Genomic DNA, 27281 nt, shown 5'->3' on the forward strand with positions numbered 1-27281 from the left:
CAAATTAACTGGCAATTTCGGAGTGCCCAACAGCACCACAAACTGTTGAAGTTATTGTTGCCATGGGTGAGAATGCTGGATGCACTGCCCAACCATCAAACAGCACATAAGCTGTGTCACAACAGCTGAACATTCTATGGTCCACTGTTTGGAAAGAGCTGCTAACTTTGTGATATAGTATCTCTAGAATGTTTCCAGGCTGTCAGGGATGCAGACAGTAATCACACTGAGCAATGTTTGTAACATGGAACATAAACCTGGTATGCAATTAACAAATGTTACCCTGTCATGTGGAAATTAAAACGTGTTTCTATCAACAGTTTAATCATTATTTCTTTTTCATATGTCCTTCATGTATTTCATTTAGCATCACTTAGATCTACAGCCCACTGCTCCCCCCCCCCCCCCCCCAAACACACACACTGTGCCGTAGTTGCTGTTTCTATACAGCAGAGAATGTAAGCCACAGAGGCCCCTCCTCCCATCCCCTACCCCATCTCTAACTGTTCTACTAGATACACATCTTTTCAGTGTTTGGTCAACTATCCTTCTATAGAGGCACAATAACTCATATTCCAAGTTAAATGTTTCGAGTTCATCCTTGAGATATGATGCTACTGTCTCTATTCAGTGTACTGAACATCTCAATCTTTCTAGTTGTTTGTACTTTGGTAAGCGTAGTTTTTCCAACTGCTATGTGGTTACCTGCTTCAGTGTTGACATCCTGCAAGGAATCAAGTTTATTTGTTACCAATAGATTTAACACATTTCCGTCATGAGCTAGTTTCTAAACTTTCTGTTGTAAGTAGTTCCTAAGGTACCTGTCTCACTAATATGACTTGCATTTCAAGTAATTAAAGCAGTTGAAATTAAAATTATAACAATTCCAAAAATTTAAAAAAAAATTCATTTGTGTCACCTGTTCATTTAACTTATTTTCATCTTCTGTCCTACGTATCATGATTTCCAATTGTTCCAGCAAATCCAGTTTCCCAACTTTATTTTGCACGTGCAAGACTGAGATGCTCTTCAGTTCCCAACAAAACAGGGTCTGTTTCATAAATATGCATGGCTACAGCTGACTTTTCATCATCATGAAGCTGAAATAATCCTTGTATTCACTTTACCTTATTTTGAATGACCTTTGTCCAATTATTAGTGAAGTGCATGTGAAATTTTTAAGGATTTTTGAGTTTCTTTTATAAGTTTTTACATTTTAAAAATAAAGGATATAATGGAGAACTTTGTGTGGATAAACATTTCTCAATGTACTCACGCAATGAAGGTTCTTGGTGTGTAGATTTTTCTGATTGTGGAAGCATGCTTCTTCAAAAGGTGTTAAACTAGTGTTTTTGCATTGTGTGTGGCTGAATCGCCATTTTACTTGTCAACTGAGTGCAGCCATTACCTCACAACCAGTCAAAGTCATTACTATTGCTTTACAGGATGTTTTCCATGCCCATCTGTTACAAAACCGTAACATTATCCAGTTATAACAGTACCGTTAGGAAATATCTTCTGAACTAAGATTTTTTCTCTCTAAAGTTTACAGTTATGTCTGGGAGTGATTCTACTGATTGACAGAAGGATCCAAATAAGTTTATGTTCACCTTCCGTACTAACTTGTTCAAGAAATCTGACACACTTTCAGTTTCTGTCTCAATGGCTTGGAGTTTCTTTTCTACTGTGATAAATGCACTACTTCCACTTCCCAATACCCTCTTTTGATATATACATGATAACTCTCACTGCTGTCAATTTTGGGTTTTAGCCAACCTTCTGTACTCAGTATTATGCGAGTTCCACTGCTTTTTATGAGTGCTTCAAATTTCTGTACTTTGTTCCACCTTGTGTCCATCTCACACACAGACAGCTACCATGGCCGCAGCCTCTGAGATGTATAGTACCCCTAGCCCATTTAGGGTGACCCTACAAGACTCAAGCTTATGGTCTAAGTCTAAGAGGTTGCAGCCTAGCTTGTTACAGATCCTTGAAATCTCTTATTTAAGCCCTCCACTGAACTCAGTAAAATGACACCACAATCAGTTTTGGGGATAATGCTGCAGATTAGGAGCTTCTCCATAGCACTGTGAACAAGCCTGGTGCTCTCAACCTTCAATGCCATCCAGTAGAGTGATCAAAATATCACTTCGGAGGCCAGATGACGCACATCATTTGTTGCCACGTGTGGCATAATCTGGACACAGTTGCATCCTCTTCTGTCAATGGCTGTCTGAATAGCCTCTGCAACATGTTGAATGAGGGGTCCAGGTATACACACTAAGTGCACTAGGCGATCATCTAGTTATTGCTTATGGCCACTTCCCTATGGGGTACCATAACTCACTGTGCATTTGAATTATTGATATTCAACAAACCATATATTTATGCACATGTTTCTTGAAAAAGGAAGATCCAGGACAACTGCCCTAGTTAAATTCTTGCACCTCTGCAAAGATGAATAATGGAGATAATACTCCCACTGACACTGAGAACAGGCTGAAATTTTTAAAACTGAACAGAGCTCCAGAGCTTGATAAGAATCCCTATCAGATTCTACACTGAATTTGTGGGTGAGTTTACTTCTCTTTAAACCACAATAAGTCGCAGATTTTTTTGAACAAAAACTGTGTTCTGTGGCTAGAAGAAAGCACAGATAACATCTGTCTACAAGAAGAGGAACAGAAGTGATCCATAACTACTGACCAATAACCTTGATATCCATTTGTCAGAGAATCTTACAGTACATTCTGTGCTCAATTGTAATGGCATTTCGAATGGAATGATGTCATCCAGCATGATTTTCAAAAATATCGATCACGCAAAATCTAAGTTGTGCTTTTCTCACAAAGCATCCTGAAAGCCATTTCTGTTTGTAGTCTTACTGGAGATGGTAAGCATTTCCATTCTATCACCTGTGGACCAACTCCATGAGTTAAAAGAAGCCCAAATGTTTATAGTAGAATTCAAACTATGATACACTACATTTTCCCACTCCAACAAAAAAAACGCACACACAGTGAAAACCACACGAAGCAACAACCAAAAGCCCTAGTACCAACAGAGACTAAACTGTGAACACTCTGAATTCTTACACTAAGCAACAAAGAAAATATCCATATCCCCACAAAGAGTAGGGATCATACTATGGCAAAGCAGTGACTTTTTTTCAAAGTAGAACTTAATGCACACACAAACATTCTTTTGGCTGTCTGCAATAATGAAAATGCTGTTTATTACTATTAGCACAGTAAGAAATATACAATAAATCAGCATTTAGTGTGGCATGCACTACAGCTACTTGTGTGTACTGATGCATGCCTAGCCTCTAATCGCTCTCTTCAAAGTTTCTCCTTTGTGTTGGGGTCTAACGAGCATAACTTATTACACAAATCCACAACAAATATGAATGATTTCACAGGTAAAGCCAGAGGGTATTAATGTATAGAAAAGCAGTGTACCTTTTACAGTTCTGTTAATATAGCAATTTGTTTTCATTAGGTGACTGTGAGCATAGCCATTATAACCACAGAAATGGTTTAACTGGGTTTAGGAGAAACTGGCAATCACATAGGAAGAGTTAATGCTCTTCTGAAGTTCTCCTTGACTTGTTATAATTACTACAGGAGAGTTCATAAATGTACGAACACAAGACGATTTGTCACAGAGCACAAAAAATTTCCTGTTCGAAATGACATTAACATTATACAAATATGTGACCAACACTTTTAGTAAACAACACATACATTTCCGAAAGACACTATCTGTACAAAAAGTACCTGAGCTGCCAAAGTAGGGCTTCTCATATTACAGAAGAACCAATGCTTTCAAAGATCTGATTTAAGTAGTGAACACTTAGAAAGAAGGGCAGGAAACGGAGACTTCTTTTACTGGCAGATTTGACGGAGAACAAGACAAAACCAGAAATTAAATCTACACTATACTAACACAAATAGAATTGTCTTGTTAGCAACAGCTGCATCATAGTCTCACAGCATCATCAGAAAGTACCACATGACTCATGATTGCCTAAATGAATTACTCTTCAATGGCTCTGTCAACAAAATATTCAGAATTAAGATATCAACTTCTAGGTATAAACAACTAAGGTTATATAATCAATCTATTGTGTACCACACAAATGAAAGTGTCAGAATAAATGTTCTTTTATTGAGTGAAACTAGAGAATACGACTGTGTTACAAATTTTGTAGAAGGAACACATCTAGAACAAACATAGAAATAACAGACAGGAATCTGGACATTAGGAAAATTAAAGGTTTGCTTGTCTTGAAGAGCTGGGTCGTTCGGGGGGAGGAGACCAAACAGCGAGGTCATCGGTCTCATCGGATTAGGGAAGGATGGGGAAGGAAGTTGGCCGTGCCCTTTCAAAGGAACCATCCCAGCATTTGCCTGGAGCGATTTAGGGAAATCGCAGAAAACCTAAATCTGCATGGCCGGATGCGGGATTGAGCTGTCGTCCTCCCGAATGCGAGTCCAGTGTGCTAGCCACTGCGTCACCTTGCTTGGTGAAGAAATTAAGAAATATGAATGATACAAGTATATGAGTTTGGAAGTAATGATGTCTCCACGTGCAGGAAAAAATTATGCTTGATATACTTACACAACTACTCAAATATCAGTAATGGTTTAGACTGCAGCAGCTATCATAAATTGCTTCTACAGGATGGTCAGAGACAGCCTGTTACATGGAAGGTTGCACGGAGAAATATAGTGTTAAGAAAAACTCAATTTGTTACACCATTCCAGAGTTAATTAGTATCTGTGTCAGTCAATTACGCCATTTTGTGTGCAAATTCAAGCAGCCTGCCAGAGATGGTGTTGCCAAGTGTGTTCTTCATTTGGTTTCCTAAAACTGAACAGGAGGGCAATACAAAACAATGGAAAATCTAGGACAGACAGCAGCAAAATTATGAAAAGGATATATACAGTGACGTAGCTGAGCCGCAGACAGGTACAACAACAAAGACTGCTAAAAATGTAAAAGTGTGTGTTTGTGGTTTTTGTTGCAAGTCTTCTCCACTATATGGTGATCAATATATCCTTTTCATAATATCGTCTGAGTAATATAAACATTGGACATGTGATGGCAATAAGGTTCGAACTCAATCCAAAGGCGTAACAGTCTCGCACACTAACATCTATGCTACAATATCAACTGACACTAACCGTATTTGGTGGTCTGCTTGAATTTATCTGTGCAGTCATCCAATTGGCTACTTCAATGCTAGTTAATTTAGTTACTCAATACGTTAAAGTATTTTTCTTTTTGCAATTACACTATTTGCCTACAAGTCCATGAACCATGGACCTTGCCGTTGGTGGGGAGGCTTGCGTGTCTCAGCGATACAGATAGCAGTACCGTAGGTGCAACCACAACGGAGGGGTATCTGTTGAGAGGCCAGACAGACGTGTGGTTCCTGAAGAGGGGCAGCAGCCTTTTCAGTAGTTGCAGGGGCAACAGTCTGGATGATTGACTGATCTGGCCTTGTAACATTAACCAAAACGGCCTTGCTGTGCTGGTACTGCGAACGGCTGAAAGCAAGGGGAAACTACAGCCGTAATTTTTCCCGAGGGCATTCAGCTTTACTGTATGGTTAAATGATGATGGCATCCTCTTGGGTAAAATATTCCGGAGGTATGTCGTTATCAGGAGAAAGAAAACTGGCATTCTACGGATCGGAGTGTGGAATGTCAGATCCCTTAATTGGGCAGGTAGGTTAGAAAATTTAAAAAGGGAAATGGATAGGTTAAAGTTAGATATAGTGGGAATTAGTGAAGTTCGGTGGCAGGAGGAACAAGACTTTTTGTCAGGCGAATACAGGGTTATAAATACAAAATCAAATAGGGGTAATGCAGGAGTCGGTTTAATAATGAATGAAAAAAAATAGGAGTGCTGGTAACCTACTACAAACAGCATAGTGAACGCATTATTGTAGCCAAGATAGACAGGAAGCCCATGCCTACTTCAGTAGTACAAGTTTATATGCCAACTAGCTCTGCAGATGACGAAGAAATTGAAGAAATGTATGATGAAATAAAAGAAATTATTCAGATAGTGAAGGGAGACGAAAATTTAATAGTCATGGGTGACTGGAATTCGGCACAGGAAAGGGAGAGAAGTAAACGTAGTGGGTGAACATGGATTGGGAATAAGAAATGAAAGAGGAAGCCGCCTGGTAGAATTTTGCACAGAGCACAACATAATCACAGCTAACACTTGGTTTAAGAATCATGAAAGAAGGTTGTATACATGGAAGAACCATGGAGATACTGACAGGTTTCAGATAGATTATATAACAGTAAGACAGAGATTTAGGAACCAGGTTTTACATTGTAAGTCATTTCCAGGGGCAGATGTGGACTCTGACCACAATCTATTGGTTATGAACTGTAGGTTAAAACTGAAGAAACTGCAAAAAAGGTAGGAATTTAAAGAGATGGGACCTGGATAAACTGACTAAACCAGATGTTGTACAGAGTTTCAGGGAGAGCATAAGGGAACAATTGACAGGAATGGGGGAAAGAAATACAGTAGAAGAATAATGGGTAACTTTGGGGGATGAAGTAGGGAAGGCAGCAGAGGATCAAGTAGGTAAAAAGACGAGGGCTAGTAGAAATCCTTGGGTAACAGAAGAAATATTGAATTTAATTGATGAAAGGAGAAAATACAAAAATGCAGTAAATGAAGCAGGCAAAAAGGAATACAAATGCCTTAAAAATGAGATCGACAGGAAGTACAAAATGGCTAAGCAGGGATGGCTAGAGGACAAATGTACGGGTGTAGTGGCTTATCTCACTAGGGGTAAGATAGATACTGCCTACAGAAAAATTAAAGAGACCTTTGGAGAAAAGAGAACCACTCGTATGAACATCAAGAGCTCAGATGGAAACTCAGTTCTAAGCAAAGAAGGGAAAGCAGAAAGGTGGAAGGAGTATATAGAGGGTCTATACAAGGGCAATGTACTTGAGGACAATATTATGGAAGTGGAAGAGGATGTAGATGAAGATGAAAAGGGAGATATGATACTGCATTAAGAGTTTGACAGAGCACTGAAAGACCTAAGTCGAAACAGGGCCCCGGGAGTAGACAACATTCCATTAGAACTACTGATGGCCTTGGGAGAGCCAGTCCTGACAAAACTGTACCATCTGGTGACCAAGATGTATGAGACAGGCGAAATACCCTCAGACTTCAAGAAGAATATAACAATTCCAATCCCAAAGAAAGCAGGTGTTGACAGATGTGAAAATTACCGAACTATCAGTTTAATAAGTCACGGCTGCAAAATACTAACGCAAATTCTTTACAGACGAATGGAAAGACTAGTAGAAGCCGACCTCGGGGAAGATCAGTTTGGATTCCGTAGAAATGTTGGAACATGTGAGGCAATATTGACCCTACGACTTATCTTAGAAGCTAGATTAAGGAAAGGCAAACCTGTGTTTCTAGCATTTGTAGACTTAGAGAAAGCTTTTGACAATGTTGACTGGAATACTCTCTTTCAAATTCTGAAGGTGGCAGGGATAAAATAAAGGGAGCGAAAGGCTATTTACAATTTGTACAGAAACCAGATGGCAGTTATAAGAGTCGAGGGACATGAAAGGGAAGCAGTGGTTGGGAAGAGAGTGAGGCAGGGTTGTAGCCTCTCCCCAATGTTATTCAATCTGTATATTGAAGCAAGCAGTGAAGGAAACAAAAGAAAAGAATCGGAGTAGATATTTAAATCCATGGAGAAGAAATAAAAACTTTGAGGTTCGCCGATGACATTGTAATTCTGTCAGAGACAGCAAAGGACTTGGAAGAGCAGTTGAACGGAATGGACAGCGTCTTGAAAGGAGTGTATAATATTAACACCAACAAAAGCAAAACGAGGATAATGGAATGTAGTCAAATTAAGTCGGGTGATGCTGAGGGAATTAGATTAGGAAATGAGACACTTAAAGTAGTAAAGGAGTTTTGCTATTTGGGGAGCAAAATAACTGATGATGGTCGAAGTAGAGATGATATAAAATGTGGACTGGCAATGGCAAGGAAAGTGTTTCTGGAAAAGAAAAATTTGTTAACATCAAGTATAGATTTAAGTGCAAGGAAGTCGTTTCTGAAAGTATTTGTATGGAGTGTAGCCATGCATGTAAACATGGACAATAAATAGTTTGGACAGGAACAGAATAGATGCTTTCGAAATGTGGTGCTACAGAGATGGGTAGATCACATAACTAATGAGGAGGTACTGAATAGGATTGGGGAGAAGAGAAGCTTGTGGCACAACTTGACTAGAAGAAGGGATCAGTTGGTAGGACATGTTTTGAGGCATCAAGGGATCACAAATTTAGCATTGGAGGGCAGCGTGGAGGGTAAAAATCGTAGAGGGAGACCAAGAGATGAATACACTAAGCAGATTCAGAAGGATGTAAGTTGCAGTAGGTATTGGGAGATGAAGAAGCTTGCACAGGATAGAGTAGCACGGAGAGCTGCATCAAACCAGTCTCAGGACTGAAGACCACAACAACAACAACCTACAAGTGCCTCTGTAACAACTTATGTAAGCAAGAACAGATACTTGAAGAAGGAAAATCTTTATCTGTGTACATATAATGGATCATTTCTTATATTTACCACATTTCATCAGCAGATGTTTACATGTACTCTCACAATTTGTCATTCAACAAACCATGTTTCTATCGTTACATCTTAGCACCCTAATGGTCTACTGTAGTCTACAGCTCTTTAAAAGTCTTGTAGATTCATTATAAAATTAACAAAAATACTGGTTTTCTTAGTCAATGTAATGCCTTAGAAACTCCCATCTTAAAATGAACCATGTCTCTGCAGGAACCACGTCTCTGGCAGAGTCATTCTTGAATTCAGGACACAAGTGTGGGTGAAAACAACTGCAGTACAGGAATTAATGATTAAGCTACATCTGCAGTGCACATAATTACTGCTAAAGGCAATTTAAAAATGAAAAAAAAGTTTGTTTCAAATTTTTCCATTCACTAATGAGTTATGGAATCATCGTCGACAGAAATTTGAGTTATATTCATTAATACCCTTCGTCATCAGCATTTCGCTTTTCACAAAAACAGTGAAAAGCATGAATATAACCCTAGACGAAAAACAACTTCCACAAAGGGGTTAATGTTAGTACAGAATGGAATCATTGTAGGTAAACATGTATTTAACAATCTACCTGAGCACATTAATAATGTAAAGAAATTTATAAATTAATTAAAGAGCTTACGCTTGAGCAACTCCAAGTCCATTGAAGACTATATTTTAACAGGAACTCTTATATTTAGTTTTGCAATATTTTATAACTACAACTAATACTGAAACACAGAAATGTGAAGTCATTTCATGCTACTGCACTCAAAATAAATAAAATGTGCCTTAAAATCGTTTCCACATCCCAGGGACCACTCTCCAGAGACCATGGAATACTTCTACTGTAATGTGAACATTAACGTCATCAAACAAGAAATATATTACCTGTAATGTCCTCCTCTTGTTGTCCTCAGTATGTATCCATGCTCTTAACGTTAATTCATGAATGAAGATTTCAGCAGCCTTAGCAAATAGCATTGGCGCCTCGGCACTTATCATTTTAACATCTTCATCTAATTTCATTATCTTCTTAATTCTGGCTAAAGGCAGTGCTTGCGTTTTCAAGTCCATCTGTAATGAGGAAATTCGGCTTAACCATCTGAACAGGTTTATTAATTTGAAGAACTGGGAAAAAATTACACTGGTGCGGATGAAAATTGACGTTTTGCCTAATTTCATCGTCGTACTCACAGTTCCAATCTTTTTTATTTCATCTGTAACACGATCCCAAAACGTAGCCAATGCCTGATGTGCCTCCGACTGCGCTTGTGGGTTTGAATTACCATCTGAAGATGCATCAGGCTCACTCTCCCCTTCAGCGCTGGAATCAACAAAACGTAAATTTATTGTGTCGTCCAGACTATGTCAATCCGTCACGCTTATTTACAAATATATCCTGACAGTGCACATCCGACATTGTTATGACAATCATACGTTCTCACGTCAAAATGCATTTGTCAACCACACGTATTTAAAAGGCTATAAACGTGTTACACTCTTGGCCATCTTGTCAACAAGCATACGTACGTATTTACGAAGAAAACGGACATGATTGGTGGTGTGCACACTTCCTTATCAGTTTTATTTATTTGCAGATATGTAGTTACAGCATTTTACACAGTAGAATTACAAAACCCGCGTTTGTAAGAACTGTCCCAGCACCAATCACTGCGAATATGAGATACTCTCCAATCACCTAACAAAATGGACACAACTAGCGATCTGAATGGTCAAACCTAGTCCATAGAATATGCTGGCACACGATGTTCGAACATTGGCCGCAAGAGGGCAGCCATGTAGTGTATGCGGATACGCGCTGCTGGAAAGTTAATGTATGCGGATATCATCGGGAGCATGCAATAAAATGTGTGGAGATGCGGAAGTAGCAATGCATTGAAGGTTTTGTTGCTATTGATACGAAGAGTGAATTGCCTCTTAAAGTTTTATTTGTCGTCCAAATAAATCGAACTTATAATTATTTGTTCACTCATGCATATTTTTTTTTTCAATGACAAGTTTATCTAGTTTTGTATAGTATTTACAAAAGCACATATATATACTTGTGAGTGTATAATATTTGGCCAGCCATTTGGTATAATTTGAACTGGATTTCGAAGAAGGGTTGGGAGGTAGGCAGAACAGCGGTTTATAAAGCTCGAGGTAACAATGCTGTTTTTCCTTCGGGAAATGAAGCAAAACTGTTTGAACGGGCACGAGTGTGAAATTGGCTCCATCCCCGAGGACTTCGTTTTGGTGACGGATTGATCTGTAACGTAGCCTGAGGTCTAGGTTAGGTGGAAGACGATAATTTGTTTGCTGTTTGCCAAAACCAGCAAATGTGAATTCTAGATAAAGTTCGCTAACACACTGACCTGTCGCGTGACCTACTGTGTATGTTAACACTATTTTAACACACTTCGCCATCCATTTTAATGGACTTTTCAGTATAAAAACTAAATCAGCAAGGTAGATTCAGGAAATGCATATTATGTAACGGTATTTTGATGCAAATAATGCACATACATCATACATAAACTTCAAAACACGGCAGGGGAGAGGAGTAGTACTGCTTAAACACATACCACCCATCCCCCGCCCTTTTTTTTTCTTATCAGATTTTTTTTCCCATAACTGATGATGTTAATTAAAAAAAAAAGTACTGTTAAAGAGTCACTGTGCAGGAGAAAGAGAAGCCCAAGCTTTAAATTATCTTCCCGTAATATTAGAAAATAACCGAAAACAATGTACAAATTTTTGACACAGACACTATGTACCTTTGTTTTTACTGGAATATGATATTTTCAGAAGGTATTTTTTAAAAAAAAGTGCACATTGAAAATGCAACAGCTGTGATGAAATCCATTTAAGTAAATACAAACAAATTTATTTCCTGCTTGATGGCACACACTGTTAATCATTAGTTTTTAAGCTTTCCCAAGCATTTTGGTTGTGATGGAGTTCCATGTACAAAGGGCGTTGTTTTGACTTTGGTGTTTCAGTGCTCAGTGAAAGTCTTGTTGCAGTATCATACCTCCCAGCTTATCTTCGTGTACTTCCTTTTTGCTTGCATGTTAATAGATTTATCCATAATGGACACTGAGCCTGCAGCCGTGGTTAAAATATTGGATGCTTTGCACTGTTACTGCTTTTATTATTATTAATTTAAAGGCACTCTTGTTCTTCCATGAACTAACTTTCGAGCCACAGCATGCTTATCTTCAGATGTTACGTATTTACAGGGAGTTTATGTTTTGTACCAGATGCAGCTAGTTGCTGGAATAGAGGATCCAGTGAAAATAGTTGGAATTTATATATAGTCTTACTTGTTATGCATAAAAATAAAAGGTAGTGGTTTTATTATGTTACATATAACTTCTGGAATTGCATACTGTCTAAGTAACAAAATACCACCGCAATGATTTAGTTATTTGCATAACAGCAAAATCTGTATAAATTCCAAGCATTTTCACCAGCACCATGCTTCCAGCGACTAGCTGCGCATGATATGACACATAAAGTGCCTGTAAATACAGGGTGTTTCAAAAGTGACCGGTATATTTGAAACGGCAATAAAAACTAAACGAGCAGCGATAGAAATACACCGTTTGTTGCAATATGCTTGGGACAACAGTACATTTTCAGGCGGACAAACTTTCGAAATTACAGTAGTTAGAATTTTCAACAACATATGGCGCTGCAAGTGATGTGAAAGATATAGAAGACAACGCAGTCTGTGGGTGCGCCATTCTGTACGTCCTCTTTCTGCTGTAAGCGTGTGCTGTTCACAACGTGCAAGTGTGCTGTAGACAACATGGTTTATTCCTTAGAACAGAGGATTTTTCTGGTGTTGGAATTCCACCGCCTAGAACACAGTGTTGTTGCAACAAGACGAAGTTTTCAACGGAGGTTTAATGTAACCAAAGGACCAAAAAGCGATACAATAAAGGATCTGTTTGAAAAATTTCAACGGGCTGGGAACGTGACGGATGAACGTGCTGGAAAGGTAGGGCGACCGCGTACGGCAACCACAGAGGGCAGCGCGCAGCTAGTGCAGCAGGTGATCCAACAGCGGCCTCGGGTTTCCGTTCGCCGTGTTGCAGCTGCGGTCCAAATAACGCCAACGTCCACGTATCGTCTCATGCGCCAGAGTTTACACCTCTATCCATACAAAATTCAAACGCGGCAACTCCTCAGCTCCGCTACCATTGCTGCACGAGAGACATTCGCTAACGATATAGTGCACAGGATTGATGACGGCGATATGCATGTGGGCAGCATTTGGTTTACTGACGAAGCTTATTTTTACCTGGACGGCTTCGTCAATAAACAGAACTGGCGCATATGCGGAACCGAAAAGCCCCATGTTGCAGTCCCATCGTCCCTGCATCCTCAAAAAGTACTGGTCTGGGCCGCCATTTCTTCCAAAGGAATCATTGGCCCATTTTTCAGATCCGAAACGATTACTGCATCACGCTATCTGGACATTCTTCGTGAATTTGTGGCGGTACAAACTGCCTTGGACGACACTGCGAACACCTCGTGGTTTATGCAAGATGGTGCCCGGCCACATCGCACGGCCGACATCTTTAATTTCCTGAATGAATATTTCGATGATTGTGTGATTGCTTTGGGCTATCCGAAACATACAGGAGGCAGCGTGGATTGGCCTCCCTATTCGCCAGACATGAACCCCTGTGACTTCTTTCTGTGGGGACACTTGAAAGACCAGGTGTACCACCAGAATCCAGAAACAATTGAACAGCTGAAGCAGTACATCTCATCTGCATGTGAAGCCATTCCGCCAGACACATTGTCAAAGGTTTCGGGTAATTTCATTCCGAGACTACGCCATATTATTGCTACGCATGGTGGATATGTGGAAAATATCATACTATAGAGTTTCCCAGACCGCAGCGCCATCTGTTGTTGAAAATTGTAACTACTGTAATTTCGAAAGTTTGTCTGCCTGAAAATGTACTGTTGTCCCAAGCATATTGCAACAAACGGTGTATTTCTATTGCTGCTCGTTTAGTTTTTATTGCCGTTTCAAATATACCGGTCATTTTTGAAACACCCTGTACGTGCCATGTGAATATGAGGCTGCTGCAGATTGAAAGTGGACTGACGGCAAAATGAAAGTGTATTTCAATAAAACATTACAAGGGACCCATTTTGTAATGTATAAACAGTTTTTTGTGATACTACTGCATATTTAATCTATGTGATCTTTAGACCAATCCCTGCCATTTCCTCTTAATTTTGTCTGGGATAAGTTATTGTTGTAAATTGGTAAGACTGCCTGTCAGTAGTGAAGGCATGTCAAATTATTCACTTTACTACCCTAGTCAATAATTATAAGAGAATAGATGAAAGAAAGTTGACTCAGCCGACTGAAGATAAAGAGAAGTACTTGATACAAATTGTCAGCTGTGACTAGTGATGCAGGAAACATGATAAAATGGCGTAAACAACATTATGACTATAATACGATATCAGTGGTGATTTTTTTTTCAAACGGGCTACATTACAGATCACTTTGTCACCCCAACCAGGTTTTTGTCCCCCCCCCCCCCCCCCCCCCCCAATTCGTTGGCTTTGTCACCTAACACCAAAACTCTGAGTATATGCACCAAAATGTGATATTACAGCAGCCACTAACTTTATGTCACTGGTCAAAGCCAACAACTTGTACTGAATATTTTTCTTGACCCATGACTGGTCTTCACTTTAAAAAGTGCCTCAAGAATAAATTATTTCTGCAATTTTAAATAACGTCATTTGAGCTATCGGAACTGTAGGAGACTTGCAAATTGTGGAAATCAGGAAACATTTGTATTAGCCTACTTATAAAATACAAACAGAATAGCTATCCACAACAGGAGTAAAATCAAATTCAAGGATAATGATATGTATTGGAAACAGTATGCGTAATGAGAGCCAATTACTTAAAATAATACATACTTCCAAGCTTCCAGAACTTTGACAAAACTAGCCAAAAATATTCTATGCTTTTATAGGCCTTTCATGCTGTTTCATTTGATAATATGTTTGTTTAATCTGTGTCATGTGTTTCACATACTTTAATTTACCGTACAAATGAACCATCTTCCACTTGCAGACCGAGCACTGCAATTCTTTATAGGTCCTATTGGAAATGGTATTCAACAAACTTTTTCTTACCCACCTAACCAATTATAAGGGGCCACTCAAATTTACAGAGAATTAAATCTGAAAGATGTAATTGGATTCTGTCACATCCACTAAGCATTATCTGGGATGACAGAACAGTACCAGAAAATATGTGAGAACCAATTAGGGAGTCACTCCTTTATATTGTACCTGTGGACTGAAATTTATCTGGCCTCTCATTTACATGCACTTTTAATAAGCAAGTTTCACATTAAAGTGTATTCCAAATGGAAGCTGTAATATTATGTATTCTGTGGTGATTTCTGTTAGATCTTTATCATAATCTGTAAAATTATTTTAAAGATAGCTTCTATAACTCCTTACATGGCACTGACTTAAAACACTGAAGCTATCTGCTTGTGAAGAAAGTCATACAAAGCCAAGACAATCTTATCAAGTGCTAATCAAAGTGCACTTGCCTCAAACCAAATGGTTATAAGATTTCATATATATCTACAGACATTTAATGATATTTTAATGTATTAAGATTAAAAACAATGGTTACAAGGCAAATAACATACGTGACATTTTAATCATGTTAAAAAATCAAAATGCTTACTGAATTACATATGATTTCATTCATTTACTTAACAACCTTGCAGTATGACTTCCTTTTCGAATTCACAAATAAGAGAAGAAGGTATCCTGGTTACATTTTCAGTAACCTTGTCAAGATCATTAATGATGTGGATTATAAAGCTTTACTTTGGAGGCATAGATATTATGATACGAATTGCTCACAACTTGAATGGCCAGGGCTGTACTGATAGTGATGGAATTGTAGTATGGTGTTTGACTTAATTTGATACTTAGTTTGTTTCTGATACTGATGCACCAAACTCATTGAAAACTAATGTTCAGAGGTATATACAATGGAAAGATCTGAACTATATGAAATGCTTTCACAACAATTGGATCACAGTGTACAGCTTTTTATTATTAAAAAAAAAAAAAGATGGAATTAACACAGAAATAAACCGAGCAATCAGCTGAATTCATCCTCCACATTAAGATATATCTCTCACTGTCTTGACTTCAAGGTAAAATGTCTGTGGTATCTGCATACTTTCGCTCCCTGATCTCTGTGTTCACTGTTGTCTGGAGCAATGTATCCATAATTAATGTAGTGTCTATTATGCCAATGTCTGCAATCCTTGGTCAGAGACCTAAAATTTAAAGACCAGAGTTCTCATATTTGTGTGTCAGTACATGTATTGTGCAGTGTTTACATTGTAAATAAGCCCCTTCATGCAGTACATATCGGATAATTATATGAAGTGATACAAAACTAATATTTGCAGTTTAACATATAATTTCCTTCTTTTTGCAAGCAGTTCTTATAACTGTCTGAACTGAAATTTTTAAGGCAGCAGTAGTCAAAGTTAGCCATAATTTTGTGAGTGTAAGATGTTGGTAGTTCTAATGACAACTAGATCTTTGTTTAAGAACATTCTACAGCTTTCTGATAAAAGTAATTTTATCATATTATGTACATTGTAATCTGTTGGTACATTCTTGTATTGTTTAAAAAATGATTCAAAAATACTCTTTGCCAGTATGTTCCTGCTTACTATATTTATTACGTGATGTAAATAGAGGTACAATTTTCATTCGCTCATTCTAGCTCTTTTCTTCCCCTTCTTCCCAAAGTGTGAATACTACATGACATATATAGCATAATTTCTTGTAAGTGACTCAGAAGTGTAAATCAGTGACTTGCAGTCTGGTACAAAAAGATTTTAAAATTATTTCAACATCTTTATTGTAAAAACAGATAACAAATTATTACACTTGCTTCGATCAACAAGTACTGCAGCAACACAGTTAATGATGGTCATCAGCTGGTTGTTTCACCCAGAATCCATGAGGAGCAAAGTGTTCATGGTGCCCATGTGTTGTAGGTCCTCTGTACACCTTGATCTGCACTCGACCATAGTGACCTGTGGGAAAAAACACCCATTTTTATAGGGAACACACATGCATCCAAGTATGGGATTATGTCCAAATTATGACTGTGATCCTTTGGCATATTTTAATTTAGTCTAGGCTAAAACATCTGTTGTCAAGGCTGTTAAATTTTGGAGTTTTTGCTACAAGTAAAGGTATAAAACACACAAAAAAGACATACTTGAAATTTTGAAAATGCCTATGGCAATAAAACATGTTAAATCAAACAATGGAAACTCCAGGTCGGAATATCAACAATATAAGGAAAAGTTATATTGCTACTTACTGTAAAGATGATACATTAAGTTGCAGACAGGCACAATTAAAAGACACTTACACATTAGCTTCCAGCCTCAGCATTCATCAGAAAAATGGAGAGAAACAATCATAATTCATTCACATGAGCATACACTGCCAACCCCCAGCTAATGTGAAGTTTTTAATTTTCCCCATCTTTATGGTAAGCAATGTGTCTTTTCTGTACATCTTTGATATAAAATGTTAAATACAGACAAGATATTCCATTCATTTTCTCAGTTGCTTATACATTGTTTTCATTACATTTACTGAAATATTTCTGGGCTATTATGTGTTGTGATCAAATGTTTTTTTGTGATAACATGTTTTATGCCAATCTGCAAAGTATATCGTTAAGTCATGTCTGTGAGTCACTGCTCGCAGTGCCTTGCTGCTGACTGAAGCAACATTTTATAGCAAGATCTATCCACACTGCGGTGTGATTATCATGACCTACTTCTGAAATCTGAGCACAGCTAGCCATTGTCAGTCGTAATCGTTTATTATCAATACTGTCCAGCTGAGGGACTGGTGCACTTCCTTTCAGTCACAGAAGCCAAATACCACTGAGATGAAAGCCTTCCTCTGTATTATTATATGACAACTGGGAAGATGAAGGCATTCAATATAGTGATATCTGACTTCCAGTACTAAATAGGAAGTGCACCAATCTCCCACTGTGAGAGAGTAGTAGTAGCGTACAGCAACTAACAATGACCAACTGCAATTGAATTTCAAGAAAACACGTGATGTTAGGCCCTGGTGCAGACGTTACAAAATGAAAATTCAGCCAGCAGCAAGGCTCTTTGTGTACTGAAACAAAGTCACGACACACTTGAATTTGTCCTCCACAGACTATGATGAACCATCAGAAGCATCTAGAAAACCCATTCAACTATGTCATAATATATGGCAATAACATAACATTTTGTAACATAAAATCATTTTCTTAGTAAAGTATTTAGGTGACAGTATGAAACACCTAATGTTTTTCTTTGTTGAACAACGTAATTAAATTTTTGAAAGTGATAACTGAACTGCGCAATAATTGTTTCTTTTACTTAACAACTCACCATGACCACTTGCAGCTGTTTCTAAATCTGAAGCACTTCTGGGAATAACTTGAGGAACAAATGATGATTCATCAACGACTTGATCATACACAGGTACAAGTTCTACTCTTGCAGCTGAAACCAGCCCAACACACACGCAGACAGCAACACAGGAAAGAATTGCCTGTTGACAATTGAATTTTGCTTACAGAATTTTAAAATGAAATGTGCTATAAGCAGTTGTTATTGAATTTTGTTATTAGCAGTATAACAAGACTAGAGTTAGTCTTGTGCTGACACAAACTCACCAAGTGGTTCATGATGTTGTCTGTTGTGATCTCCCTCTTGGAATGCATGACAGGAGATGCTATTCTGCCTCTTATATAGCCATGAAAATCTGAAGCCAAGCACAGAATGGTACGCTTCTCATGCAAAAACTGTTGCCTGATAAAACAAGAGGAGAGAGTTCACTCTTGGTGCAAAAAGCTTCCAACAAATGATGACTACTGAAAATCTGGAGCTGAACATCAGGAAAGAAAAGTGAAATCTGGGCAAGGAGAGTGAAAGTTTAGTGGTGAAGCCACACAGTTTTGCTTCACTGGCTACTGTTTAAGAGAGAGCTATTCCAGTACTTCGGAGACAGAGCAGGTGGAGTGGGGAGTGGGGGGCAGTGCAGGAGAGAGACGATGATAGTCTGCAAGCACTGTAATTACAGCCAACAACTTTGCTAAATATTTATTAGTTTCAGTAATGGGGCTTTTCTTGCACTTCCAATAGACAATGGTTAAGCATGTCTTTTCAATAATGAGAGTGATATTGTTATTGTATTGTTGTTTATGTAGACAGAAGAGTACATGGTGAGCTACATATGCTTTTTGAATTTTGTCATACCAGCCTAGATTAGCATTAATTAGCATCAGACAGTTCTGGAACAGCATGCATAATAAAGTTTTTCTCCTTAAGTCCTTTAGAACATTACTTTGAGGACTAAGAACTGGGTATACAGCTCTGATGCAGCAAACTCAGTGCACAGTATTTTATATTATTACTTGTATTTATTTATCTGTTGGTCTTTCTACCAATATTAGCACTGAATGTTACAGATATTGAACATGTCATACTTTGCAATTATGCACTGACTATTCTTAAGGAATTCCTTAAATAACTACCTGAATTTAATGTCAATTGTAATCTTTGGCCTAATATAACACTTAAGATATCAAACAGAAAAAATTTCCTATGTTGTCATGTTCTGTCCTGCAGCTTTGAAAATGAGTTAATGTTGCAATTCGGAAAAGTGCCCACTCATAGAGAAGAACTGCATAACCTTATTAAAGGGATTACACTTCTTCAATGATTGTAGGAATTCCATAAGTACCAGCTAAATATGAGTTTCGTTTAGTTATCTCATTGGTTTCTCAACTGCATCTCCGGTGACAGTGCAAATGAAAATTTTCTTGGAACATGATTTAACTTTATATTTGGTAGATGCAGGTTTTATTTTATCATATTTTCTGCAGTGCCACTAAAGAAATTGTTAATAGGTTTGCCACTGCTGAATTGTTACTGGTGCATACTGAACTGATTCAATATGGTATCATTTTCTGAATATGCAGTTACTGATAAACTTAGATTATAAGAATGGTTACTACTTACTTTCATTTCTTTTTAGTTGATGCTAAATATAACTGTGTCCTCGTTTTGACCTCTCCAATATCTCTTGTACTGATATGATAAAAATGGACCAATAAAAAATCAAATCATATATGCTAATCTATTTACGTAATTGCTGTAGTGTATTCTTTCGCAAGCCTTAACATTTTATTTCATACATGGTTTAAAGTAAACATGTAACCCTGGTTAAGCACTGGTTTGTTTCAACATTTTGAGTGGAAGTCTTTTTTTTGTGGCTGGAGGTATTTTACAGACATTTTTACTTGTTATAGTTACAGTTTTCAAGGGAACATCATTTTGAAGTTAGTTCGTTCATTCATTCATCATGTTCCACAGATCGCATCAAGAAGGAGAATCTTCAGGGTTGTGAACTGAGTCAAAGTATACGTAACATAAGATGTAGACATCATACAAATTCAATCTGTGTACTGTATTAACAATAAACTGTCACTATATTGCTTAATGATAGTCACACTTACAACATCAAAATTTAATTGAGTTAATTTTGAAGGAAGCTGCTACTTTGAAAAAAACTGTGCCTCTTCAGTTTTAGTTTTATAGCTGCTGTTAATCTGTTATTAGTAGTGTAATATTTAGACCTACATGTTTACAAATAATTTTTTTGAAGAAAATGTTTTTGCATCTATAATTGATGAGTCCTATCTATAGTACATTATTACCTTTCATACGTCTTTATAACAAAAAAAAAGGAAAGAAAATAAACCTTTCAGTCTCAATATTCAGATGATCTGTGGAAAAAGTGGTTAATGAGATTCGCTTTTAATTTTCTTTTAAATTAGTGGGGATTATTAATTATCTTACCAACAGAGCACATAACTCCATTCTTAACTGTGAACAAAGAGGCTAAGTCTACGTGAAGATTATTTTTGTGACAGTGTAGAGCACAGTTCAGTTGAAATTGACTGTTACTGTCAATGACAGAAACCATCAAGGAATAAATGTACTGGAGAGTGAATGCAAGAATTTTAGGATCCTTAAATAGGCTTCTGCAGTATGTTTCTTATCTACTTTACACAATATTCTTATTGCTCCTTTCTGCTGAACAAACATTTTATTTACTTTATGTGCACTGCCCCACAAGACAAATCCATAGAACAACAGGAACTGAAAATATACAAAACAGATAGGAGCATAAAATGCTGAATTGAGATTTTTGATTAATTTATCCATGTGTTGACCCCATTGTAATTTGTTATACAGATGAATCCCAAGAAATTTCACACATTGTGCTTTATTGAGTGAGTGTGTGACCATTAATTTCTATTTCTGAAGTTAAAAGATCATTATTGTTTGTTTCAAACTGCATTATATGAGGTTTTGTGAGGTTAAGATTTAAACTGTTAGCTGTGAACCACTTGTAGGCCTGTTCAGTTGTCACCTGAGCTGTGTCTGATAAGATTTATTTGTACCCTCGATTAGGATGATTGTGTCCTCAGCAAACCTTACAGCTTTTGAATTTCTCTTAAAATCATTGGAAGATCATTTATAAAGATTAGAAAAAAGAATGGGCCCAGTACTGATCCATGTGGCACTCCACATGTTATGTTCCTCCAATCTGAAGTTATTTTTGTGCCTGAGATACAGTGTGTTAATGAGATCCTCTGCTTTCTGTTATGGACGTGAGATTCCATCCATGCAACAGGGATGCCATTAGCACTGTAACACGTCAGTCTCTACATAATTTTTTCATAAATACTTCACAATTTTCTTTGCATAAGTTAATAATATCACTGAAAAACCTATGAGTGGTTTTTGTTATGGTGAAGCTCACTATATACACATCGAAACAGATGTGTAGTATACTTGTGTAAGATGGTCAGTGTGTCCTTAAACATGTGATTTCAATGATATGTTTTTTGTAGCCCCATTTACAATAATCTGGTCCATGAATTGGTTATTATTTTAGTCAGGGTACTCACTTTATTACATAGATAAATGCTTTCATGAAATTTGCACCTTTAGTGAGAGAAATGTTCAGATCCCCACTATGTCACAAATTTCTTATTTTAAGCAAGAGAAACTCAAGTTTGTTCATGAATTGCTTGAAGCAAGCCCACAGCCAGCAATAAAAAGTGTCACTTATAACATTTACTTCCATAACGTTTATGACAACTATTTTGATATTGTTTTTTGAGGGTAGGTAAAATAGTAAGTTCAGTGTTACATTTAATAAGTATTGCAACTACTCCATTATACCTGTTAGTTTTAGAATAATGTCACACAATTTGGGGTTTGGCAATAACACAATCTTTCTATCTATTAAGGCACTCCACTTACAAGATCCTATTTCATGAAGTCAGCAGTAAAAGGAATTGTGCTTCAGTAATAAGTGAAAGATTGTTAGTCAACTGTAACCAATTTTCGCAGTAGACAGAAGAAAATATTAAGAAGAGTACAAGATGTTAAGTAAACACTTTGAGAAGAATCTTGAAGATCAGGCAAGAAACAAATACAGCACTATATTGATCTGCAAAAAGTGTCCATTTCCCAAACAGTTTACCTAGGCAATAGGATTTTACTATATAAACAGTTAAGTGAGGGATGTTTTCTTCTTGAATGAAGGTTCTCTTTATAATATGTCGATTTATGCATTAAATATACTTCTCTGTGTCCGTATAGCATTCGACACCCTTCATATTGTCTATTTTGCAACCACAATATTGGCTGCTAATGGGAAAAGAATGCAGAACTGGAGGTATCTGAAGGCGAGCACAGCATGAGGCAACAGAACATAGTTGACCTGCTTGGTTGATAAGTAATTCATAAAGTGCTAGTGTTGTTAATACAAAGCAAACACTGCATTATATCTACAACAACAGGTGCTGAAGTTGACATTTCATCAGAAAGGAACCCAAGGAATTTTGCAGGGTGGGAAAGAAATGACAGATGAAATATTAGGGTTTCTGCAAGATGGGTCAGTGGAATGTGTGGTGTCATACACACTCAACAGTGCGGTCAATGTACATGAGGAGTAGCATGATGATGATATGATATGTGCTTAACAAGTGAAAGTTATATTGAAACAGGTGTTGACCCATGTAGTTCATCATCCTTGTCAGACAGGCAGCCATAAATCCTTTCTCCAGTGAAATGAAGGAAAGGACAATCATTGTCCAAGGAACAGATACTAAACATAATTATATACATGGAAGAACATCTGCAGCATAGGGAAGAAAAAAGTTAGGAACAGATTTTGAATAAGCCCGCAGCAATATGACCATGTGCATAAGAAAAACTACAGGTATTCAATGGAGGACGCACTTGTTACAAAAACTGGTGCTTACGCCTTTCAAGGATGCTGGATACAGTTTACAGGATGTGCATCAAATTGCACATGGCATACATTATGATGACTTCAAGGGAAGCAGAGGATGGTAGCATAATATCAAATAGTGCTGTAGAATTGGAAGATGCAAGATAACGAAATTTCAGACAAAGCATCAACTTGATGATGCACAGCAAACGTGAAAATATGTAAATGAGGTAAACAAACTTATCCCAGCATCCGTAAGGAACTTGTTTTCAACTCCGACCAGTTTGAAGAGAAAATGCATATGAAAGGAACACTGGAAATTAGAGGTACCAAGAGAGTTGTATTAGGATCAACTAACATCAATGCCTTAAAACATTCATATACAATTATGTGACTGTTAATCTGGATAGTAAATTGGCTGCAAAGTTAGTTATTGTGCTGCGAGGAGTTGGAGGTGTCTTGCCCCTCACAATTCTGTCTCGTGCATGTGATCATGCAAGGGCGGTGGGGAATATTTGTGTCACAGCAAGCAAGAGTGGGAAAATGGGCATAAGAGAACTACAGCTGTGGCCTGATCACTGCTTTTGGCCAATAGCTGGTCAAAATAACTTGCTTTTGCTTGATTTGTGGTCTCCATATAAAAATCATTCTCATTTAGTGGGAAGTATACAGCCTGAAAAGTGTTTGACATTGCAATCCATAGCACCTGGAGCCACTGTACAAATTCAGTCTCTGGATATATCTTTTTTCTGTGCCTATAAAACTTGCATTGAAGTGCCAAAGAAATTGGTACAGACATGTGTATTCAAATACACAGATATGGAAATAGTCAGAATATGGCGCTGCGGTCGGCAACGCCTATATAAGAGAACAAGTGTCTGGCATAGTTGTTAGATCGGTTACTGCTGCTACAATGGCAGGTTATCAAGATTTAAGTGAGTTTGAACAAGCCCACTTGTGATGGCACACAGCATCTCCGAGGTAGCGATGAAAAGGGGTTTTCCTGTACGACCATTTCAGAGTGTACCGTGAATATCAGGAATCCAGTAAGACATCAAATCTCTGAAATCGCTGCGGCTGATAAAGATCCTGCAAGAATGGCACCAATGATGACTGTAGAGAATCGTTCAATGTGACAGAAGTGCAATCCTTCCGCAAATTTCTGCAGATTTCAATGCTGGGCTACCAACAAGTGTCAGTGTGCAAACCATTCAACGAAACATCATTGATATGGGCTTTTGGATCCGAAGACCTACTCGTGTACCCTTGATGACCGCACGACACAAAGCTTTACATCTTGCCAGAGCTCATCAACACAAGACATTGGACTGTTGATGACTGGAAACATGTTGCCTGGTCAGATGTGTCTCATTTCAAAGCGGATGGACATGTACAGGTATGGATACAACCTCATGAGTCCATGGACCTCGAATGTTAGCAGGGGACTGTTCAAGCTGGTGGAGGCTCTGCAATGGTGTGGGGTATGTGCAGTTGGACTGATGTGGGACCCCTGATATGTCTAGATACAACTCTGACTAGTGGCACGTATGTAAGCATCCTGTCTGATCACCTGCATCCGTTCATGCCCATTGTGCATTCCGACGGACTTGGGCAATTCCAGCAGGACAATGTGACACCCTACATGTCCAGAATTGCTACAGAATGGTTTTAGGAACACTCTTCTGAGTTTAATCACTTCCACTGACCATCAGACTCTCCAGAGATGAATGTTATTGAGCATATCCGGTATGCCTTGCAACGAGCTGTTCAGAAGAGAGATCCACCCTCTCGTACTCTTGTAGATTTATGGACAGCCCTGCAGGATTCATGGTGTCAGTTACCTCCAGCACTACTTCAGACATTAGTCGAGTCCTTGCCATGTCGTTTTGCAGCACTTCTGCGTGCTTGCGGTGGCCCTACACAATGTACCAGTTGTTTTGGATCTTCAGTGTATTATCGCACTATCTGCAGCTACACCTTAAGGGATAGCTGGTTCCATGGTAAGCTCCACGACAGACTGTTTTGCATTTGGTTGCATGCCAAACAATTCCATCAGTTCTCATCACTCCCTCCCCCTGCCACCTCCCGTTACACGAATATGATTCTATATGCATTCTTGAAGAGTGGATACCTAGCTGAACACCCTGCACAGTTTGTAACTCTCAAGGAGTTTGTCTTTGAGCTTGTTGGTGTGAACTTTTATGATCAATGTGGTGCACCATTTTTCATGTGGTGTTCATGGTGCAAGTTAATGGTTTGTTTTGAACATATCTTGAATATCAGCGGTGTCCATTTTGTGAAGTGTAATACATTCATTCAACTTATTACAAAAAATTGGAGCTTGGGGAGGCAAGGTAATACTTCTGTGTAATGGAGGGAACTCTAGGGGGGAGGGAAGTTGTAGGGAGTAAAAATGGTAGAGTAAGACCATGGATTGAATACAGTAAGCAAATTCAAATGGATGCAGGTTGCTGTAGATACACAGAGATAAAGAGGTGTGCACAAGATACACTAATGTAAAGATCTGCAACAAACCAGTCCTCAGACTGATGAGGAGAACAACAACAACAACAACAGCAGCAGCAGCATCTTGATTGTGAAGGAGGCTGATCTTTTATGAAACTGTTGGACTGAAGGTTTTATTATATGAGGTAATTGCTTGAATAAGGGCAACCATGTTGAGGCTGAAACTTCCTGGCAGTTTAAAACTGTTTACCAAACTGAGACTCAAACTTGGGACCTTTGCCTTTCACGGGCAAATGCTCTACTGACTGTGCTACTCAAGCACGACTCATGACCCATCCTCACAGTGTCAATTCTGCCAGTATCTTGTCTGGCAGAATTGATGCTTTGATGATGGGTCGTGAGTCATGCTTGGGTAGCTCAGTCAGTAGAGCACTTGCCCGTGAAAGGCAAAGGTCCCAAGTTTGAGTCTCGATCCGGCACACAGTTTTAATCTGCCAAGAAGTTTTATATCAGTGCATACTCAGCTGCAGAGTGAAAATTTCACTCTGGCATGTTGAGGCTGTTCTAAGAACAATGGATTTACCACAGTACAAAGGTCAACTAATAGAAGTAGAAACATACACGTGTTCAGTAAAATAAATTAAGATACAATAATATCATATCTAAAGTGGAAACTTGAGACATTTAGCTTTGGGTAAAAGCATCTTGAAGGAACTGTGGCTCAAGTTGAGATGAATAGTTGACCAAGCACTGAATAGATATGTATCTACCTGAACAGTCTCTCCAACTGTGACTAATGCACATGAGTACAAAAAAAGCATAGGGCTTATTTTGCTGTCAAAAGAGCAGTGTGTGAAGTGAAACCACCCTTCTCCTCCCCCTCTCCCCCAAATGGTTACCGTAAGAATGGTAGCAGAAGCAATCTGCAAAACTACCATCCAATATACAATGAAGAGACAAAATACTGGTACACCTGCTTAATATCGTGTAGGGCTCCTGCGAGCACGCAGAAGTGCCACAACACGACGTGGCATGGACTCGACTTATGTCTGAAGTAGTGCTGGAGGGAACTGACACCATGAATCCATAAGAGTACGAGAGGGGGGAGGGGGAGGAGGATCTCTTCTGAGCAGCATGTTGCAAGGCATCCCAGATATGCTCAATAACATTCATGTCTGGGGAGTTTGGTGGCCAGCGGAAGTGTTTAAACTCAGAAGAGTGTTCCTGGAGTCACTATGTAGGAATTCTGGACATGTGGGGTGTTGTATTGTCCTGCTGGAATTGCCCAAGTTTATCGGAATGCACAACGGACATAAACGGATGCAGGTGATTAGACAGGATGATTACGTACATGTCACCTGTTTGAGTCATATCTAGACATATTAGGAGTCCCATATCACTCCAACTGCACACACCCCACACTATTACAGAGCCTCCACCAGCTTGAACAGTCCCCTGCTGACATGCAGGGTCCATGGATTCATGAGGTTATCTCCATACCCGTACACATCCATAAGCTTGATACAATTTGAAACAACACTCATCTGACCATGCTACATGTTTCCAGTCATCAACAGTCCAATGTCAGTTTTGACATGCTGAGGTGAGGCGTAAAGCTTTATGTCACGCAGTCATCATAGGTCATGAGTGGGCCTTTGGCTCCAAAAGTCCATATCGATGATGTTTCATTGAATGGTTTGCGTGCTGACACTTTTCGATGGCACAGCATTGAAATCTGCAGCAATTTGCAGAAG

The 27281-nt window shown here is 38.4% G+C and overlaps 2 protein-coding genes across 4 annotated transcripts in view; both read right to left on the bottom strand.

The window, feature by feature from the left end:
- The window catches only part of LOC126416103 (nuclear transcription factor Y subunit gamma-like), a 47993-nt gene extending 37610 nt beyond the window's left edge, over positions 1-10383 (bottom strand). The window contains exons 1-3 of one of the 3 annotated variants that reach the window (XM_050083601.1): positions 10156-10383; positions 9820-9949; positions 9514-9699 (exon numbers count right to left, since the gene is read on the bottom strand). In XM_050083601.1, the coding sequence (XP_049939558.1) occupies positions 9514-9699; positions 9820-9949; positions 10156-10178 (339 nt within the window). In that variant the 5' untranslated portion in view covers positions 10179-10383. The other 2 variants (XM_050083602.1, XM_050083603.1) reach the window with 2 other exon arrangements.
- A 6179-nt stretch (positions 10384-16562) lies between these two features.
- LOC126416104 (uncharacterized) overlaps positions 16563-27281 on the bottom strand; it is a 32557-nt gene continuing 21838 nt past the window's right edge. Inside the window, exons 3-5 of the mRNA XM_050083605.1 lie at positions 18422-18557; positions 18135-18297; positions 16563-16757 (exon numbers count right to left, since the gene is read on the bottom strand). Coding sequence (XP_049939562.1) covers positions 16642-16757; positions 18135-18297; positions 18422-18557 — 415 coding nt within the window. The 3' untranslated portion in view covers positions 16563-16641. The remainder of the gene's footprint in view (positions 16758-18134; positions 18298-18421; positions 18558-27281) is intronic.

The sequence above is a fragment of the Schistocerca serialis genome, chromosome 8 (assembly GCF_023864345.2).
Source record: "Schistocerca serialis cubense isolate TAMUIC-IGC-003099 chromosome 8, iqSchSeri2.2, whole genome shotgun sequence".
In the NCBI taxonomy this organism is placed as follows: domain Eukaryota; kingdom Metazoa; phylum Arthropoda; class Insecta; order Orthoptera; family Acrididae; genus Schistocerca; species Schistocerca serialis.